We start from the raw sequence: 20394 nt of genomic DNA on the forward strand, positions 1-20394 counted from the left end.
AGGAAAGACAGCATCCTCTTTTTTTTTAACCTCCTGCTCCAGATAGCCCATGTACATTTGGGTTTCACTGTTCTACTAAACAAACTCAATCTTAAATATTCCTGGTTTTATTTGATTCCTACCTAAGAAAACAATTCAGGAGAGGCCATGATCAGGAACCCAGAGGCAGGAGCCCTGGAGTTTATTCCCAAGCAGCCACATACTTTCCAGCACGGCCTTCACAAAGCTGCTTAATCTCCCTCATCCTCATGGTTAGAAAGGGAATAAATGATTCTGCTCTCGAGAGTGCTGCGAGAATCAGTGCAAGCGTGTTCGGCGCTTCAGGATTTTTGGACGCAAAAGGTACAAGAGAAAGGTTGAGAATATTTTTTTCAGTTGGAAGGGATCTACAATGATCATCTAGTCCAACTGCAAGGTAAATGCTTATTATGAGATAGCCTAGAAGTAGCTGTTTCGCCTCTTAAACAGAACAACAGTCAAGGACACCAGTGAGAACTAGGGAAAACCAATCAAGAGCCCACAGACAAGGAAGAGCAGATGCATTGGGGCAATTAAAACCCAGCTATTAAAGGCAGTCCGCTTCTCCCATGAATCTCCTTTACGATGGAGAGACTCCCTGCAGAGGAAAACATCTCACACCCAGTATATCCTTGCATTTAAGCTACAACACGTCAAGGGAAATTGCAGGCTATGCAAGGTTGAAAATGCCAGCTAGCCACGCTGTTCACCCTATTTGCTTTGTCTTGGGAGGTTATTCCACTGAAGCCCCGGGTTTTACACACTCACTTTTCTCCCTACGAGCAAGTTTAACTTGAAACCGTTGTTTAGATTTTCCTTGGTTTTAGACTATATTGCTCTAGGGAGAATTTTTCTCAGGCTGAAGGGTTGTTTTTACCAGAAGCTGGTTTGTTTTTTTCAGAATCTGGTGGGGTTTTTTTATTTCTTTTGGAATTTTTTGGGGTTTTTTTGTTTGTTTGTTGGTTTCTTTTTTAATAGGGAATGGGGAAACGGAGATTTCCACCAAAGCGATGGTGTCAGTGGGACCTGTCTTTGCAAGACTTGGTGGACAGCTCATGGCATGTTCAGGTCAGGCACCGAGAGCAAGGAGGCACAAGCAGCACAAGGATGCACAATGCCCATGGATGGCCCTGTGCCGAAGTCTATGCCAGAACGACTTTGCTTCTTCTAATACCCAACCTCGCTCAGCAGCATCTTGCCTGCTGCAGTCACGCCTGCAACTGCGATAAAAACATCCACTAAAGAGCAATACAGAGTTGTATTGACAACACACGAGTCTACCAAACTTGGCCTTGGCCTGCTTACAGCAACACTGGAAGCGCAAATGCAGTACAAACTGTGTGAGAGGGACTTGCAGTCGGCTTAGCATCCAAAAACATCTCAGGGAAAACGTTTAAGATTTCCTCCAAAGTCTCCAACCACTGTGTTTGCACCAGCAGCAGTCTCCTCTGCTCTTAGCAACTTCTTCACAAAGTCACCTGGCCGGGTTCTCTGCATTTTGCCACTATTCAGCATCTAGTCCCCCACTCCCCCCACTTTCCAAGCATCCAGAGCACTGCAACCGTTAACTCCTGCAGTCCGAAACATGCATATCTCAGAAAAGCAGTGCCTTCAACTGGTGATATCTTTGGAAGGGAGAGTGAGGAGAAGGTCATGGAGATTAGACAGGGAAGGAAGGAACAGGGGAAAAATAAAAAAAAAAAAACCCAGGTAAAAATCAAAACTGCTGAAGAAGAACTGCAGCTGCACCCCCCAGGTCTAGCGCATGCCCAGGCTGCAGGATGGGGCTGGGATAAACTGGCACCTCACGAAAGAAAAAAAATGAAAGTCACAACAGCTTGGATGCTATTAATAAATTCTAGTCACCGAGTATTAGCCACAAATAAAATCCCAGCCCTGACTTAAACCAGAAAGCAGTATGTTCCAAAACACACACAAGCAACCTGCTGTACTTACACATTCCCATGTAGAAGAAAGTTAAATGCGTGGAAGCTTGAAGTGCATTTTCTGCTGCAGCGGCTGGTTTCTCACACCCTGGTGAGGGGACACTCTCCCCTTGGTGTGGCCTGCATACCTTTTTTGCAGCATCCATCCATTTTTTTTTTTTTTTTTTTTTTTTTTTTTTTTTTTGATGTGGGGAGGTTAGCTGGCTCCCAGCACAGACCAGTCCTGCACGCACATCCCCCTGGGCAGCAGCAGAGCCGGGGTGCTGAGCAGCACCCAGCCCTCCTGCTCCAACAGCGCCTTAATGTCAGCAGAGAGCACAGCTCTTTTACACTGGCACCTACATCCACTGTGAACTGGCAAATCAGAGGCTGATATTAAACCTCCCTTAGTAGAATCTCTGTAACGGAGAGCCTGCTCACGCCCTACCAGCGGTGGTTCGGCCAGCATCTGAGTCTCAGCAACGTGCAAGAGCTCATGGCAACACTGATGGGCGTAATCACAGAGGGAAGCACGACACCACGGCACGAGATGCTCATGAGAGGAGCCCAAAGGTATCACGGGATGTCCCCATGACAGAGCTGATCCCATTTCACGACTTCTATGCACGTTCACTACAAAGCAGTAACCACCTCCTTGCCAATTCTTAAAAATACCTGGCCATCAGTAGGTCCAGCAGACCCAAGCACCATAAAATACGTTGTAAAACCACCACCAAACAGCTGCCCACGCCTTACCCCGGCCGGGGGTCTGGCTCGGTAGGACACACAGCGATTTCTCCAGCCGAGGGGACGCGGCTGCCGGCGAGCGCACAGCAGCTTGGAGCCGAAAAGGTCAGGCAGGACGGGGCCAGGGATAGCCCCAGAGTGAGTGTCAGCCAGCCTAATTTTGTGTGTCAACTCCGAAAATTAGATAAACAATGACAAACCAGGCTTTTTAAATGAACTTGTCTCATCTCGTTCTCTTGATAAAGGGTACATTTCTCAAGTTGCAGTGTCCCACCAGACAGGTTAACTCTTTCAAAGGGGAGCGCCTCGCAGAGGGTGATGTAAATGATTTAAATATCTGACATGAAATTAAAAGGGCAGTGCCCCCCTGAACACACAGCCCTGGTAATTCAAACTCATTGCTCACAAACCATCAATCATTTAGCTCAGTCAATTAAATTGCCATTATTCAAGGGTAAAAGTTCCATAATTTTACCAACCCTTAAAATTCAGCAATTTGCTTTCATGGCCTTCTCCTCCGGCCTGAGAAATCTTCGCTTCTGATATTAAGCCACCCAGAGCTTCTTGCAACAGACTTTCTATCGCATCCTTGGCAGGACTGCAGGTACATGGGCCTTTTCCCGGCACCCTGTCCCCACGCACAGCTCTGCTCCGGATCTGCTCACCGGCATCGCTGCTAGGAGCGAGCGTGAACTGTCCAGCCCCAAATCTGGGCTACCTGAATCCGTTCAGCTCTTTAGCCTAATGCGTACCTAACAGCTTACACTGCCTCTCACACCCAAGTCCAGGGAAGATCAAAGCTTCACAAGAGTCTAGCCCATAAATAGGTTCCTCTGCCACTGACTATAAAAACCTTGTGTCTGGATAGCATCAAGGAGTTTTAGACCAACGCTGAGGCTCCGAAACATTGCCAGAGGACAGGCAGACAATAAATAACATCCCTTAAGCAATGCTTCTGTGATTTCCAGGCACAAAACAAGTGTTTGTTGTGAGACTGGTTTAAAGGGTCCATGAAATAGGCAGCTACTGACCTTAGCCAGGACAGCAACGAAGTACAGGCCCAACATGAAATACCTGTCAGTCACCAATTTCCTTCTGAATCTGCAAAAATTACAAGGTGGCATTTCCTGCGGCAGTGGACATAATGGGGGACGGGGAGGAGACGGACAGGAACCTTAATCCCAAATGGTGCTCAATGATATTGCTCTTTTTTTGACAGTGCATCCAGATCTAACTCGCATCATCATCTCCTCCTATTTTTTTCCACTGGGGCAGTGAGAAGTTAACTGGGGAGGGCAGCAGGACCTGCTCCCAGCTCTCCTGGAGAACGTGCCAGGGTCAGTGCTGGCTCACGGCATCGCTCTGGTGGGAAGGGCCCAGGGGGTCCTGAGCCTGCAGACCAGCACGGAGAGCCCCATCACTGCCAGAGGACACGAAGGTTAAGGGGAGGAACTGGGGAACACCATCCCGCATCTAAGGGGTGGCTGTGGCCTGAGGCAGCAGCTTGCACGGGGAGATGAGCAGCGCCGTGGGCTTCCTGCCCATGCCACAGCCAGGCTGGAGGGGCTGTGCTTACTGCCAGGGTCGCAGCCAGGTGCCCCGATGGCACCACCTCGGCACCTCCTGCTGCTTTGGTGGCTGCAAAAGCAGCCGCGTGTTCCTGGGGCACTGCCCTCTCTTCCTCTTTTCTCCTCCTTAGCAAGAAGAGCCAAGCCCTGACTTTCAATTCTGCATAGCCAAGGCCAGCCGCTGGCTGCGTCATCGTGACACCATGTGCCATTCCTCTCCCAGGGTCTGGTGGAGCACCAGCGCTGCTCCAACGCTGCGGGCAGGAGAACCGGCAGAGCCAACGCAGGCTACGGCCGCTGCCGCAAACACTTGGGGGCTGCCTGTCAACGCCCTGAAATCCCGTCTTCCCTACAGCCAGGAGCAAGCTGCAAAGACAGATGTTAACGTAAACCCTAGGAATACAGAGGAGGAAGGAGGGACAGCGTTAGAGGGACCGAGGTCTTATGTTAACGACTACACGACACCCACACGTTAACTACAACACCTAGCAAATTAGAAATGGCAATAAAAAACTTCACGCTTACGCAAGGTGCGCTAGGAAACGAGCAGCGTTGCTGTTGGTTGCAACAGCGCCATCCTTTTAATGTTCTCATTTACAGGAATCCTCCCAGACTGTGCAGTTAAAGGACTGTGCTCCATTTATTACAAAGAAGCACAGACAAATTATGCATTTCATTTAAAAATTTGAATTCAGCATAACAAAAACCATAATAAAAAGATCCCAACTGTTGCAGACACAGACTATCAAGACGATGGCAGTGCCCTTAGACAGCATTTCAAATACAGTTTATTAGCGTGTGATATGAAAAGGGTGTTTTTATTGCATGATATAATGCAATGGGACCTTGGGCGCTCTGCAGAAGGACCTTGCACTCAGAAGTGTAATGAACCCGTAGTCCAAAAAACATTATACTGTACATTAACCTATCATTAATGGCACATTAGGGCTAGGGGCATTGCACGCTTGCTGGTCAGGGCTCCATCAGGACAGTATGGAGGAAACCACAGTCTTCACAGGCTTAAAACAAATAGAGAAAATAAATATTACTGATGGCTACAGGCTGCTTTAAGGGAAGCTCACTCTCCGCTTAACATGCAATTTTGGTGCCATTTTTTAAAAGGGGGGAGGGAGAAGACAATGCAGCAGTTTGTTAGGCAATATTAGAAATGGCATGCCACCGCTCTGCAGCGGTGAATGTCTCCGTGGTGCAGCAGATGCACCAACGCAGAGCTTCTCCTGTGCAAAACATGGCACCTCTGAGCACGGGGGCACCTTTGAAGAATAAAATGAAAACTGGAAACCTGCTCCCCTTCCCTAATCCCCGACGACACTATTAAGGCTTCCCTAGGAGTAGGAGTTGAGACCTGGACAAAGGATCCTCTGACCGAGCTCGGCACAGCCCCATCGCTGCCCGCAGGACACCTGGGACCCGTCCGTTTGCATCTGCACCCGTTCCCACTCCACCCCAGCACGTCTGAGAGCCGTTCGGCAGAACTCCAGCCTGCGTCTGCAGGAACTCGGTGCAAAACGTGACCAAATGACAACACTTGTTACGCTCCTCAATCAGCTGGGATGTCCTCTGCCTTCCTCCACTGGAGGTGCCCTCTTTGTTCAAAGGCAAGCTTGATCGGATGGCCACAGTGCAAACGTTAAATTGGAAGAGCCTGGCTGGCAACTCACCCCTAGCTGGCTGAAGGAGCACAAGCCCTGCAATTTTGGAAACGAAGAACTTGGCTGTAAAACGGTGCACCACAGCTACCATCCCAGCTACTCCTCTGATTGCTACCGATGCGTCTACGCTATTTACAGCTCCTGTAATTAACTGAGGGCACATACTCGAGAGGAAATTCTGGCCCGTTCACATGTTTAATGGGAACAGAAGTCAGACCTCCAAAAGGACAAACGCAAACCTCAGCACTGGACTATCTTCCCAGGACACCTGGAGACATCAAGTGCTTGAGTAACCCCAAATGCCCCAGACTGACCCTGCGTCCCCCTCTAGTGACCTCAGCACATAAAAGATTTCATCACTCCACCACTGCCTCCAGTAGTGGAGGATTTTACATCTAGAGCTCCTGCCTCCAAGGACAAGCCAAACTAAACGCTGTTCTAATTATCTGTGCTAGCTATCCACCAGGCCGATTTCTGCTCCCACAGCCAGGAATAGCAGCGAGGAATCCTCAGGCCAATACTCCATCGCCGACTCCCAAAACATTGTTAATTCGCAGGCAGAGAAGGTGTCAGGAGTCCTCCTCAGGGGCTGCTCCATCCAGCAGGTTTCCCTCCGTCGCTCACTTCTAAGGCTTGAGTGGGGTAAAAAATCTGCAGCCTTCAAAGGCTCGCACTGATCCACGGAGACACAGAATATACACGCGGGTGAAAAGACCCCACAAGACGCTATTTAAGTGTGACTTGTCTGTTGCATCTCGTTTCATTTTTGCAATTTTAGGATGTGTTTTGACCACGGGAGGTAACCTTTTAAAGAAAAGGGTGAGTGCCTGAAACAGCAGTGCCGGGGAGGCTTAGCACGCGTGCCTAGAAATCATGGCCCCAGTGTCCCAAGGCTCCAGCAAGGCCAACCCTTGCTTTGAGAGACGCTGTCCTCCAGAAATGAAGCCTCCTTTTCCCTTCTGTGCGGCACCTGCAGTGATGGGACTGCATATGTCAAATCACAGCCAGTTTAACCGTGAAGTACCAGCTTTTCCTATGTACTTGCATGGCTGTGTTTGATCTGGGACCAAGCGTTTACTGGCCCAGTTCTTTCTCCCAGTTCCTATCCTCAGAATAGCGACTATTCAGGGCAAGGACTGCCTCTCGCTGTGCTTGGTAAGGACTTCAGCATCCCCCAGAGCCCGTTCTCAGCTGGCTGCTAGAGTGAAATCACCCACAGCAGGGGCCCAAGACACAGCGCTTCCATAGATCCGCAGGAGCCTGCAAAGTTGCGGGTGGCACAGGCAGGCTGAGGGCATGGGGTCTACGAGAGTCAGAAGACAAAAGCACCCAGAAAGTAACATTTTCGCAGACTTTCCCACCCCCTGTGAGGACGTCACCTGTAGCTTCTGCCAGCTCAGAGAGCAGACAGGACCGGTTTGTCTAGAGAACGGCGCGGGTAGCAAAGAGGGCCAGAAAGCCGCATTGATCGGTGACGTTTTCTGGGCAGAGATGAAGCAGGGACATGAACACATCCATAAGCAAAATCAAGTATCATTAGTCTCCTTGAAGTTTCTGCTCTCTTTTCTCATTCCTTATTCTGTGCAGCGAACAGCCCAGCCCCAGCCTGCTAAACAGTTCCACGCAGAGCGTCGGGAAGTGGTGAGTTTTGTTTGTTGCATGGCCTCCCTAACATACCCTGTAATTAAAATGTTGATTACTAAACAGTTTAAATATATGACAGACAATGCAGTTAAAGCCTACAGTTAGGTCAATATGTGATTTAGATTTGCCATTTAAAAACTCTCATTTAAATTTTGCATACATTAATCACTACCATACTTCAATGTTCTGATATCCACCTGACTACACTATTAAAATAAAACTTGCTGCCCCAGGGAAATCCTACTTATTCTTAATTGTTTCGAGGCTTTGATGGGCTTTTAATCTAAGATTAATTTATGCAATTTTAAATAACTCTTCTTATGATTAATAAGCTTGAAAATTAAAAGGAGTCTAAAGCAATTATAATGAGCATTTGGTCATAACCTCATTAGGAGAAGGAGTGAAGGATACAGCTCTGGAATTCTTACAAGACTACAATTTAAGGTTACTTTCAGAGGAGTCAAACATAGTTCTTGAAATTGCCAAGGCAGATTAGCCTAGGTCAGCGGTAGGACTATGGCTATCTAGATTAGCACGCTAATGATTTTATCCCTCTGATGATATTTAAGAGAGTGAAAAGATGATACAACATGTATCAAACAAAGATAAATGGATAACACTACTAAGCGGTGAAGTCTTATATTTCTTGTTTATCTTTTTTTTTTTTTTTGAGAAGGATTCCTTTTTTTTTCCATATTATCTATCTATTTGTAGATTAACTTTTACCAATGCACTTTTACTTTTTATATGATAAAGTTAATTGCAAGTGATTTTCGGCTGGCTTAGCAGTTTTGTTGAGGCACAAAATTCTGCTGCAATTTACAGAATTTGTCTTTAATAAACGGCAGTCCCCAAGCATAATGGATGGACCAAGAGGAAGAACAGCTCAAACCTGAAAACCTTAACCTGAAGAGGAACTGTCCACCCATCAAACCTGAATTTCCATTTTTAAACAGCAGTACAGATCCTTCCATTATGATTAAAATCCTTTTTCCAACCTTCTTCTGAAGCTTTGGACATTGGCCATAGCCAAATGATGTGCCGGTGGTCCTAAAAACAACCCTCAGAGCCCCCCCGGTGCACTCCACTGATATGTCCAGGCTGGCAAATCATCATCAGACTCTGGGTCAATAGCGAATTTTCTTTTCAGGTCAGATTAGCAGGAATCAGCGCAGCTCCCCTGACTTCTGTAGCGTGGACCTGACTCTCAATCCCCTCCTGTTGCAGGACCCCATGGTATGCATGGGTGGGTATGTGGATGGGTCTGATTTTTGCTGCTCTCTTTCTGTGGCATATACTAGTCTTAAATTTACTACAGAGTTTTGGGTTTGGCTGTGGCACAGAGGAGTCTATTTGCCCATCTGCAGATCATTTTTTCCACAGCAGTTTTGCTTTTGATATTTGCTGTTAAACCGATAACTGTGCTTGGCATGCCTCTTGGTGCTTAGCTAACAAAACGAGCTAACTCCCAGCAAAGGTATTTTTTGTTGTTGTTGTTGTTGTTGTGATGACTCTTAAAAAAATACAATCGGAGCGTGCTTTTGCAAGTGCTGCTGAGGTTAAGAAGAGCTGTAGAAGAGGAATAGAGAGAGTGGCCCAAGGCTGGTAAGAGTATGTCAACATTAGCAAGCTGTCGACAACAGAAGCAGATCCGCAGAGCAAAATGGTTGGTGCAATGTTTCAGGGACGGAAGAGGTTTTACTTTTGACCAGCTCTGCTCTGGTCTGCGGACACAGCGCCCATTAGTAGCTGGAGCTCATTAGGTGCGTGCCTGGAGCACATCTTCTGGTTTGGTTTCATTTGAAATCGATTCAACTCACGAGCTTCAAGACCTGTCTGTGATGAGAATGAAAGAGCAGCAGCTCTGAAAGAGCAGGAGATTCACACAGAAAGGCCCCACCTGACCTGAACTCTAATGTTAACGTCGATGCACCTGCAGACGTGTCTTCAGCTCGTGCCTCACTGTGAGCTCAGGACCGATCTCGCTGACACCGGAGCGAGTCAGACGTTAAAGGCTGATGTAGTATTTCCTTCCAATGGTGTCTAAGTGTTCCCCTGGACTGGGGAAGAAGGGTGGAAAAAACAGTCATCATCTCCAAGTTTTGAGAAACTGGTTTCTACTGACAGGGGGGGGGGAAAAAAATAAATCACCGAGCTAGAGCAAACTGGAACAATCTCCTAAATGTTTTTCACCCAAACCTTGGAGTAGAAAATGCTGCGTGCGTACACACGTGCGCACGTGCGCACGCAAATAGCAACAATGAACAGAACCAAAAAAGAAACCCAGAAAATGATCTGGCTGGAAGCAAAAAGGGAGAATCGAACAGCCTGCGCCTCGCCAGCGTTTCTGTGATGAAGTTTCTGCAAATGAACAAGTTGTTTTTAAAAGTAGTCCATACGATCCTATTGCATCGCACGCCTGCACACCGTCTGCACCTAGTGCAAAAGAACATCCCCGTGTTTGCCAGGTTTAGTAAAGAGGCTAAATAAAGCCAGTATTAAACGATCAAGCACGAGCATACTGTCAAATCACCCTGTCTCAGGAGCAGAAAAAGCACAGGTATGAAACGATGTTGGAATTAATGCGCGGAGCTGAAAACACAGAGAAGAAAGCAAAATATATCACCACTAGTTGGCTTGGGGAAAAAAAAAAAAAAAAATTCCTTTGAATCTCTCACAAGGTCACTGAACAAACGACCGAGGCCAGGAAAACCATTTCCATTCTCAGACTTGTATTTTAATGCCACCGTTCCCTACCGGGAGCCTTTCCCCAGCGGAAACCCCGGCTCTCTCACGCCGTGCAGGCAGACGCCGGCGGAGCCGTCCCGATTTACACCAGCCGAGCGCTTACCCCAGCATCTCCCATTAAATCCGAAGAGGCAGATGCACATTTATGGGACAATGAACTTTTCCACGGCTGCGGCTCATCGTGCTTTGCTATTACGGCCTTAATAAACCTGCGCATTCCCGTGCTGCGGCAGCTGCCTTGGGTGGGAGCGCGAGCAGCCGGCTCCGGAGGAGAGGCCGCGGCTTAAAAAAAATAAATAATAATAAGAAAAAAAAAAAATCATGTTTAATTTAAAAATTAGAAACTGGAGCAGGCTGTGAGCACAGAGGTTGATTGAAACAAAATTTAAATTCCTGTCAAGCCCATTTAAACACAGGGGCCCTTCATAGACAATTAGCTGCTCCCTGTGAATGCTGAATAAACTCGGGCCTGGTCACTGTTAGAAGAGAGCAGGCCTACTGTGAGGAGCTGGAAAAAAATTAACTAAAATCAGGCTGTATGAAATATTTAGCCTCCCAGTTTATCACAGGGGTTTGGAAGTGTAAACAAGACAAAAATCGATTCCTCGGTGCCCTCCAATCAATCCCCCAAAATGGTTAGGGCATCTGTTTCTGCTAAATTTTGTTTACTCTGGCAGATTTGCCTTAATTGCAGTTGTTTATCTCCCATTGTCCCCGGGGCCCTAATCTCCCGATTACTAATACTTAACACTCATTTCACATCTAAAGCTACTTCTAATCCTCAACAGGTTTCTGGGGCTCTTAAAATTATTGAAACGGCGGAGACGGGAGATGCAACCTCTTTGTGAAAGGCACATTTTCCTATCTGCTACCAGCTGGGCCCAATCATCACCAGGGATGGCTGCAACAAAGGTGCTAAAAGGCTCTTTCACAGGCACTGCTGCTCCGCTGGGGATTCTGCGGATAAAAAAGAGCTTTGATGGGCAAAGGGAAAAAAAAAAAACCCAACCCAACAACCCCCTCCCTCCCCGACCAAACCCCGAACAAGAGGGCTCTAACAGTCCAGCCAAATAAAGTTACTGTCATAATCAAATGCTGTCAATCACAATGAAAATCCAATTAAAAATGTTTCAGTGCGGCCCTCTTCAGTAGAAAAATGTCCCCTATTTATATGCGTTTTTGTCAACCGCACAAATTAAAAAGTAGCATTAATTGATTTTTTTTTTTTTTTTACTACTTTAGGCCCTGATCCTCCAGCTGAATTTCTGCGGACGCAAGAATCAACCAGCACAAATCTGATTAAGGGATTTGAGGCATAACGCACACAGGTCACTAAGAAGCCATATCTCTATCTCCTGCTTTATACTCTGCTTATTCATAGGCAATTATTACTCTTATTTAATGCTGCAGGAGCATCTTGAGGTGCTCATCAGAATACAGACCCACAAGTAGCTGGTACTGCACAAGTGCCAGCAATTTTAATCCATGGAGTACGTCTGCATCAATTTAAAAGTCCAGGTTTATTATACGAATAAATATTGTACATGGATTTCACCAGTTGCCTGTTAGAGCAAATTCCTTGATGAATTTGGAATGAACAGGAAGGATGGTATTCTGGGAATTAAAGATATGGCTCTTATTTTGGAACTGTTAACAGATTTGTTGCTTTTTTTTTTTTTTAAATAAATACGTGGGGAAGACAGCTGACATAAAATATCAACAAGACAAATGCACAACTTCTCAATGTATCATAACTGAAAGATTTGCAGCTCTGCTACCAAAATGAGCAAGATCTAAATATTTGTCTCTGCGTCTGGAGAACTACAGAACAACCAGAAGTGCCAAATGAAACATTTGCTCAAATTAAACTGCAAAGCCCAGGAGACTCAAGTAACCAAAAATATTAACTGTATCACTCTAAGCCATTGCCAATTTGTTTTTGTCCAATTTCCTTAGGTTTCCAATACTTCTTCGAGCCAAGTCAAGTTCTTTCTTTCCACATTTCACGGGGAAGTGCTAGTACACTGTGTGGCTTTAGGGCACGTTAGAAAGTCAGATGTCTGCATCTGCTGTAAAAAGTCAGGGGTTGCATGAGCAGCGGGACTGCAGAAGACAGTGAGCGAATGTAACACCTTAGAACTCTAACGCTCACGAGTTAACCGTGTCACAGTCTTAGCCTTCTGTAATTGCTGGATTTAGCGACACTGATATCACGATTTCTCCATTTCGATAGCTGATTTCTCAAGTGACAAAGAAGAACAAGGACAGAGATGGCTTTGTTTTTTTTTTCTTTTGGAAAGCGAAGAGGGGGAAGGATCCATAACCTACCTTTCCCCGTTTCAGCGGAGCAACACAGCCACCTGAAAGAATACATTTATTTTTTCTTCAACTCTTGAGCTACGTTGAGTAAGGAAGAGGATGAACACCCAGTAAGCACATCCAGAGCCCTAGTGAGAAACCCTAGCGTCAATGAAGCCAATATAGATTTCGACATTGCCTCTAATGTGTCCAGGATTTGATCCAGAATTCCTTGTCCACTGTGTGTCTGAAGTGATAGATTGCAGACGCAGTTTAATATTTATCATATTTACAACAGCCAAAATACTTGGCTCTGTACTTTTTTTCCTTAGGAAGTCAGCAGAGAGCCCTTTCCTTCACATCTGGCATGTGTTTTGGTGTCTGTCAGAATTTCTGCTTGTCATGGGGTGAATAACTGGGATCACTGCGACAGAGGAGAGTCTAAATGCTTGCAAACAAAGCTGTCCATCACGGACCATTTTATGCTGGACAAATCATTGCTGATCGGAGATCCTGCACTGGCTCAGGGAAAAAAAAAACCCCTCAATGCTTGTAAGCAGCCAAAGAGGGAAAATTCCTGGCTCACCGTGATCCAGCAATGATGCATAACCATCCAGATAGATGCAGACAGAAAACATTTATCTGTAAAGCTGTCTTCAAAAGATTTACGGGATGTGTTTATGAAAAGCAAAGTGCAGACAGCCCTCTGGTCTTTCTCAAAAGTTAACACCATCAAAAAACCCAACTGGTACAGCCACCTCAGCTGCTCAGTCCGTGATGCCATTGCCATACTGCAAAAGCCACATCGGCTGCTGGGGGAAATCCCTCTTATTGACAAACGTTAGTGGCAGTATTTTACTGGCTTTATTCCGGAGGTTTATATGAAAACCCAGGTAGGATTATGGTGATCCTCCATTTGTTTGTTTAAACCATAAAAGCATTTCCTAAGAGCTGCAAACAACGGTTTAACACAACGAGCTGCAAACAAGTTTAGCTCTACCTGGTAAGAAGCGCTGCTGTCCAGACCCTCTAGAATATAACTGCTTAAATATAACCACTTTGAAGCTTTGCATTTTTCATTTCCTATGCTTGTTGGAGATGGGGGAACAGCCAGCCAGAATTTGAGAGTCTGTAATATCTTGACATGTATCTTAACACATTTCAATAGACAAACAAACAATCCATCTGAAAAAATGCCCATTGTAGCTAATGAGATCAGGGTGCCTGGTCTAAATGCCATTCCTGAAATGGAGAGAGGGATTGCTGAATGCACAGGCATGGGAAATTTCAAAATTGTATTAGGCGTTAAATTAAAAAAATAAGGAAGGAGAACATGGTTTTGAGCTGGTCAGTGATTTTGACACAGATGATGGACAATTTACCATACAATCTTCTAAATTAACAAAACACCCACATACAAAGCATCAGTAATTTCCCATTTAAAACAAGGAGAAAAGCTAGGAGTTGTGTTTAAGATGTGGAGACTCGAACAAAAATTAGAAGATCTGTGCAAAAGTAATCAAGCGCAGAAGTTGAGTATATCCTTGGCCAGAAGCATTACCTCTCCCTGCCCAATACTTTCCCTGAGAAATTCAAGCAGCAGCCTAGAGACTGTACTTTTATGCATCCATGGGAAAGCATAAAGGAAAAACTGCTACATGCTTGGCTTTTGGTATTTCAAATACAATTTCTTTAAGTAAATTGCTTTCCTTTAAATAGCCATATGTAGCACGGGAGAGTTCAATGCTGTACTAACAAAAAAAAACTCAACAAGCGGCTCCAGCGATTCTGCTGGCTTTCTGAAAAGCGCCTACAATCTGCAAAATAAGAGGCCAAGCTTCCAGCTAAAGAAGAGATTTTAAACAATTACCAAAGCAGGATAGTGATATCATAAAGGCAATTTCTGCGCTAGCTTGTTTTCTGAAACTCTCTTTGCCTCTGAACAGCTAGAACAGATAATAACTATTAGTAAATCAAACTCCTGCAATATCCAGCTGTGTCTCACACATTTACATACAGATAGAATGGGTATATGTTTTTAATATGTATGCGATACGTACTTTTACCACAGCTGAAGTGCATGCTACAAAGGAGGAGGAGAATGGGAATGGAATCAGCATGAGATAATAAAGTGGCCTAGATAAAGTATTAGCCAGCGATTGATCTCAAACAGGGGATGTTGCTTCTCTCTGACCTGATTACTTACTATGCATAGATTCCATTAAATAGAGCTTAGAATGGAAAGCTTCTGAAAAATACCGTAAATACAGTCAGATCTACGGCTTCCTGAGCCAAACCAGAACCACGGATGCCTACCCGTACAGGCGGCACAAGTGGGAGGTTAAACCTTACCCCTACCGCCACGTCACGCTCGCTAAACAGAGACGTATGTCTGCGTCTGCCTGGGAGCCGGGCTCGCCAGGCCGGAGAACTCCACGTTTTAAATGAAAACAGGAAGCTCATGGCGGGGGGGGGGAAGGGGGAGGGAAGAAAAAACCCAAAAATCTTTATACGGAAGACTTGTCGAGTTTTTCCTTTTCTTGGTTGAAGGGGAGAGATGAGAGGCAGAGGAACACACTAAGATGTGGTGCCCTCTTCCCTGGCGCCAGAACGGGAGTACGCTCAATTTAATTGACTGTATGCCCTTCTCCGCTTAAGAGGGAACAAACTGGAGGCAAAAGAGCAGCCACTGTAAGCACAAGGTTCAGAATAACCACCGGTGAGTTATAAAGATTGCTCTTTTCCCCCAGATGGACAATTTTCCCATTGCTGGGTGAAGTTAATTTTTTTTCGCTCCCGTGGAACAAGTCCGTCATTGAAATACTTTGAAACAATTAAATCGTTGATTATGTATACACGGAGAAACCGGTGTTACGCCTTGTTTTGTGGATGGGTATAGGGAAGAAGGGACACAGCGACCGAGCGTAAGCACAGGAACCTGATTTCTGGCAGCTGTTACGGAAATTTGGTGTTCGCTTGCACAAGAATATCTATGGTACGAGAAAGCTTGGCTTTATCCAGGAATTTCATACAGCCTTGGCTTTGGCCCTATTTTCTGACAAAACGCGCATAGTGACTTCTACAAAAAAGGGCTTCCTAAGGTGATAGACAGGGCAAATCCATCCCTGATGTAACCCCGTGACTTCACGGGAGTTGCCAATCTGGCACTCCAGGTATTGTTAGTCGGCTCTTAAAATGCATTTAACAATTCACCGATTATCAAGAGAGTAGAAAAAGATTGATGTTCTGCTCCCTTCATTTTGCTTTCAGTCTTTAATTATACCAAATTGGTTACAAAATAGTGACTTCCAGTACGGTTCACGTCCATAGGGGAGAAAGCCTGCACTCCACCGTTTCGTCTGAAGCTAACGACTATTACGTGTTACACCTTTCATCCTTGCCAGTACATTTCTTCTAAATAATAAAAAAACCAACCCAACCCAATGAACGAGGTGAAATCCTGCTCTCCTTTAAATCAACGGTAAGCTGACCTTGACAAGTCCAGGACTTCACTGATCGTACCTGCATCACCCGCTCCGACAGTGAACACGGAGATACCCATCAGAATTACAACAGAGGCTTCAGAAACTTCAGGACGACGTGGAATTAGAAAGGATATCGCGGTCAGCAATTCTAGAATTCAGAGGACATTTAACAGCTTTTCTTCTGGCCCTGTTTTCCAACAAAGTATGGCAATTTATATGCACATATGGGTATGTACATACCGATATGCCCGTGCGTATAGAGAGATGTGTGCGCATATACATGCTAATGTATAGGTGCATACGAGTTTTATAAACAAAGTGCTCCTTGACAATATGGGGTACGTGCCAGAACGTAAAGGGCTGGGCTGGTGAGCAACTCCTGAGCTGATAGCGAGTCTGTTACGGAAAAGCACGGGGTGCTCGGAGCCCATCCGGCTGGAGGAGGGAATTTAGGGCAGCTTATGAGGGTCAGCCACGCTGCAGGCAAGGACTGGGTCACTTTATTTCAGCAGCAGTCTACTCCATGCTTTAGTGCTTGCCGTTGCGAGTTCATTTATAATTGAATAGAAAGTAGCATGAGGGGGGAAAGGCATTAAACAAAAGATTTTGTTTAAAAAGTAGGAAGGCTTTCCCCCCCCTCCTCGTCTTCCCGAGCTGCTATAATTTTAAAATTAGTGTACAAAATACCTCCTTAAAAAGGGGACTAGCACACTCCAGGGCATGTAGTTGTAAAGATAAATCTGTGCACTTCCCTGGTACTGCAGGCACTCACCCTTTGGCCTCATTTTTATGACTCTACACCCTGGAGTGGTGTTATTGCTTACAAACATACATATATACTTATGGGGGTATGTGCGATCTGCGGATGTTTTATTTATAAGTGGCAGGCCTATTGCATCACTGAAACATGCATTTACAAACAGATACAGGTTTTATGAAACCCTATTCCGTTGTTTTAATAGCTAAGCTATCCAGCCATAGCATAATAGTGCACAAGGTAAATGTGTCTACATCTCTAGAACCTGTTCCAAGTTTTCTCAGATGTGACTAACTGCAAGAATTTTCCAACCATCGAAAGTTAATAAAAAAGACAAAATAAGGCAGCGCAAGCCTTCCCTACCAGACACACGCCACCACAAAGCGGAGGGGCTCGGATAAACTTTAAGGCCTCATTTTACCAAGGTACTTAAGCAGGTGCCTAACTTCCAATGCAGATCTGTTGAAGTTAATATCCTTAAAATTAGATTCACAGTTAAATACTTGACTAACCAGGATCTAAATTGAGACTAGTCTGGATTGTGAGATATCTGCTCCAGGGCATCTTCAGAGATTAGCCTTTAACTAGAGAATAGCTGCAACGGAGACGCTTGGTTATTTGACTTGCAGTTCGCCGCGTGTAAGTGAGAAATGAAATGATGCAAACGTGTCCTTATCGTGTTAAAATCTGCTAAAATTACTCCTAGATACTTAATGCACAGAAAACAAATGGCGACGATTCTACATAAACCTCCAAGTTATGGGAAACATAGCATATAAATAAAAGTAGTGAAACCTTTCAAAATCAAAGATATTTGATGCGAGTCAGAGGGGACTACAACTTTCACCTACGATGTAAGTTACCGTAGATACTTGCAATAATTGTTTGATACAGTATTTTTCTAGCTGCCTAAACCCAGGCAAAACAGCACTAAATGCACGGCCGCAAGGGACCAGCTTGGGAGTGGGGACCCTGGGATTGCCTTACTGGAAAAATGACAGTCGCAAGCAAAAGAAGTGGCCTCTGAGCTCAGACTCCAACACTGAGAGCCCTTCTACGGACAAACCCAAGCTGCACATATTACCTCAATCTTCTGCAGCCAATTTAACTTCATTTTACATGACTGTAAGTGAAAACAGTAGCTCCCGCATTTCATTAAAAATACACTATTTTGACCATATCCTCCCTTTTCAATCTTCAGATTTTGAAAGGTTAAGACTGGCAAATGATGACAAAGAGTGACCTACATTAAGCTGTAATCCCTGGACATACAAACTGGGGAGGGAAAAAAAAAAAAAAAGTGTATTAAGCATCAAAATGGTTTTGACTGAAACTTGATACTGGCTGTGAAAGTTCTGCGTTCCCTCCCCAAATCACACGTGGAGCTTTGGCCACGATGAAGGTATCAGTAAAATACCCATTAACTGCAGTGGAATCGTAATTCCACCTTTGGTTTGGGTGCTCTCTGCAAATAAATTGCTGCCCAAGCTGGAAAGAGTTTAGGTTTGAATTTGCACATCCTGAAAAATGCAGAAAAAAAAAAAAAATATATATACTTCTACATACACGAATAAAAAGTATTCACAGCCAAATCAATACGGAGGGGCTCTGAACTTTCACTTACCATTAAATCTTCAGGTGCTGGCCTTTCCTTTGGTTGCTTTTTCATGCTGTGTGTCATAAAAATAAAACAAAACGTTCATATATAAACAACTGCTCTCTTACTCCGCTTGCTTAAATATTGAAGATAGCCTCTTTTAACACAACGTGAAGAATTTCAACGCGTTTCTTAACTTTATCACGTGCCGATGGAAGACAGGGTTCCAAACAGTGGCCAAAACGTTAATGGGTTTCTTTCCCTCCCTCCCTCCCTTATGGGTGGTCTACACCGTGTGTAACCATGGAAGTGTGTAAATACAGAGATCATGGAAAACCAGCCAGCTCCGAAGGCACAGTAAAGCCGATTCCTGTTTTGCCAGGGATTATTACAGAGCTCGGCACAAAGTATTACCCAAACAGGTGGGAAATTTAACTCTCGCACTAAACGGCTTCAGGAGAACGCACAATACCCCGGGGTTTCTACCTTCATTTTTTCACATTTATTTCCATTACACTGCAGGGTGATAGTTCATTACGCAGCATTAACCTGTTTATAAGATCATGTTTCTCATCCAAATAGTCCTGGTTTGCCCTGCAACAGGTGCAATTAGCTATTGAAGGCTGCGCTGAGCTGCATGAAGGAACACAATAACGTGGCGCAGAGGTGACCATCAGGAGCTGCCTACTGACTAATTGGATTACATCCAAACAGCCAGCGTTCGGGGCGTAATTGGCATAAAGTCATGAAGTCCGATACGCCGCTCACGCCACGTCTCTAATACTTATTAGGAATTGATTGCTTAAATAGGATATAGCTGCTTCTCACTTGCTTTTTTTAAAACAGAAACGCCTCCCGCTAAAAGGCCCAGCCACTTTAACACTCTCTCTAAACCACCAGGTGACCCGGGCTGTAAATCGGAGGTATTTATACAATTTCCCTCCCCTACAAATAACTACAAGCCCCCCAAATAACGCAGGCGTTCGCAAGCAACGCGAGCTGTCTGACGAGTAGCTTGGTAGCAGTTCTAATCTGACAGTCCAAAGTAGCTGTTTTCCCCCGGGAAAACAAGGCTATTAGCCACCATCAGTTATGCTTCAGTTTGACATCTGTGGAAATTTTAACACAGGTTATCCCTCCCTCCGCCTCAATGAGGATTTTTTTTTTTTTTTTTTTTTTTTTAAGACAGTCTGTCATCATTTTTTTCGCAGGGCTAAAAAGCGTAGACCTCCGCGGCCATCGCTGCGCTGCGGAACCCTCCCAACAGCCCTGCTCGTTGTAAACTGAAACTATTGAAAGCGGGGGCCTCCGTTACACAAACTTTAATTATTTAGTCACTTTAATTAACCAATAATCAGCCCGCTTTTCGGGTCTGTATTATTTGTTACTCACTACGTCAGTCCCGAGAGGCGCTTTCTCTTAGGTTACGTATTCAAAATTCAATTCAGGCGACTTTTGCTGCCGTGGCCCTGGCATGTGGCAGAGCCCCTGAAAGCGCTGCGAAGCCCGACCTATAGATCCGTGTGGGGCCGAGGGCTCCGAGCGCCTTGTTTTTGCCGAGGACGCATCCCTTGACGCAGGATTCCCTCTCGGTGGCACACGCCGAGATGGCTCCGTCTGATTTAGCACGGCTGAGCATCCAGCCCTGGAAGCGCCTGGTCGCAGAAGGGATGCTCCTCCGTCAAACACCTCCTATTTGTGCAAAATCCAGGCTTGTTTCTCCTGCCATACCTAAAAGACTGCCCCTTTTTTTGGGGAGGCGGGGCGGATGAGGCAGTTAAAAATAAGATTTGCTTTTCACTTGGTTTCTTTAGGATAGCTTACCCTCAATATTTTTATTCTCTAGTTACTCTGTATTCTTTATTCTACAGATTCCTCCTCTCCCCAATTCTCCTTTGATTTAAAAGGTTTTCAATGAACTATTCAGTTTTAAG

The 20394-nt window shown here is 45.2% G+C and overlaps 1 protein-coding gene across 1 annotated transcript in view; it reads right to left on the minus strand.

Annotated features, from left to right (window-relative positions):
- Positions 1 to 15686: 15686 nt before the first annotated feature.
- MAP2K5 (mitogen-activated protein kinase kinase 5) overlaps positions 15687 to 20394 on the minus strand; it is a 119802-nt gene continuing 115094 nt past the window's right edge. The window contains exons 22-23 of the mRNA XM_035893213.1: positions 18488 to 18533; positions 15687 to 16254 (exon numbers count right to left, since the gene is read on the minus strand). Coding sequence (XP_035749106.1) covers positions 16246 to 16254; positions 18488 to 18533 — 55 coding nt within the window. The 3' untranslated portion in view covers positions 15687 to 16245. The remainder of the gene's footprint in view (positions 16255 to 18487; positions 18534 to 20394) is intronic.

This window comes from Egretta garzetta, unplaced genomic scaffold, assembly GCF_000687185.1.
Source record: "Egretta garzetta isolate BGI_Z169 unplaced genomic scaffold, ASM68718v1 scaffold634, whole genome shotgun sequence".
In the NCBI taxonomy this organism is placed as follows: Eukaryota; Metazoa; Chordata; class Aves; order Pelecaniformes; family Ardeidae; genus Egretta; species Egretta garzetta.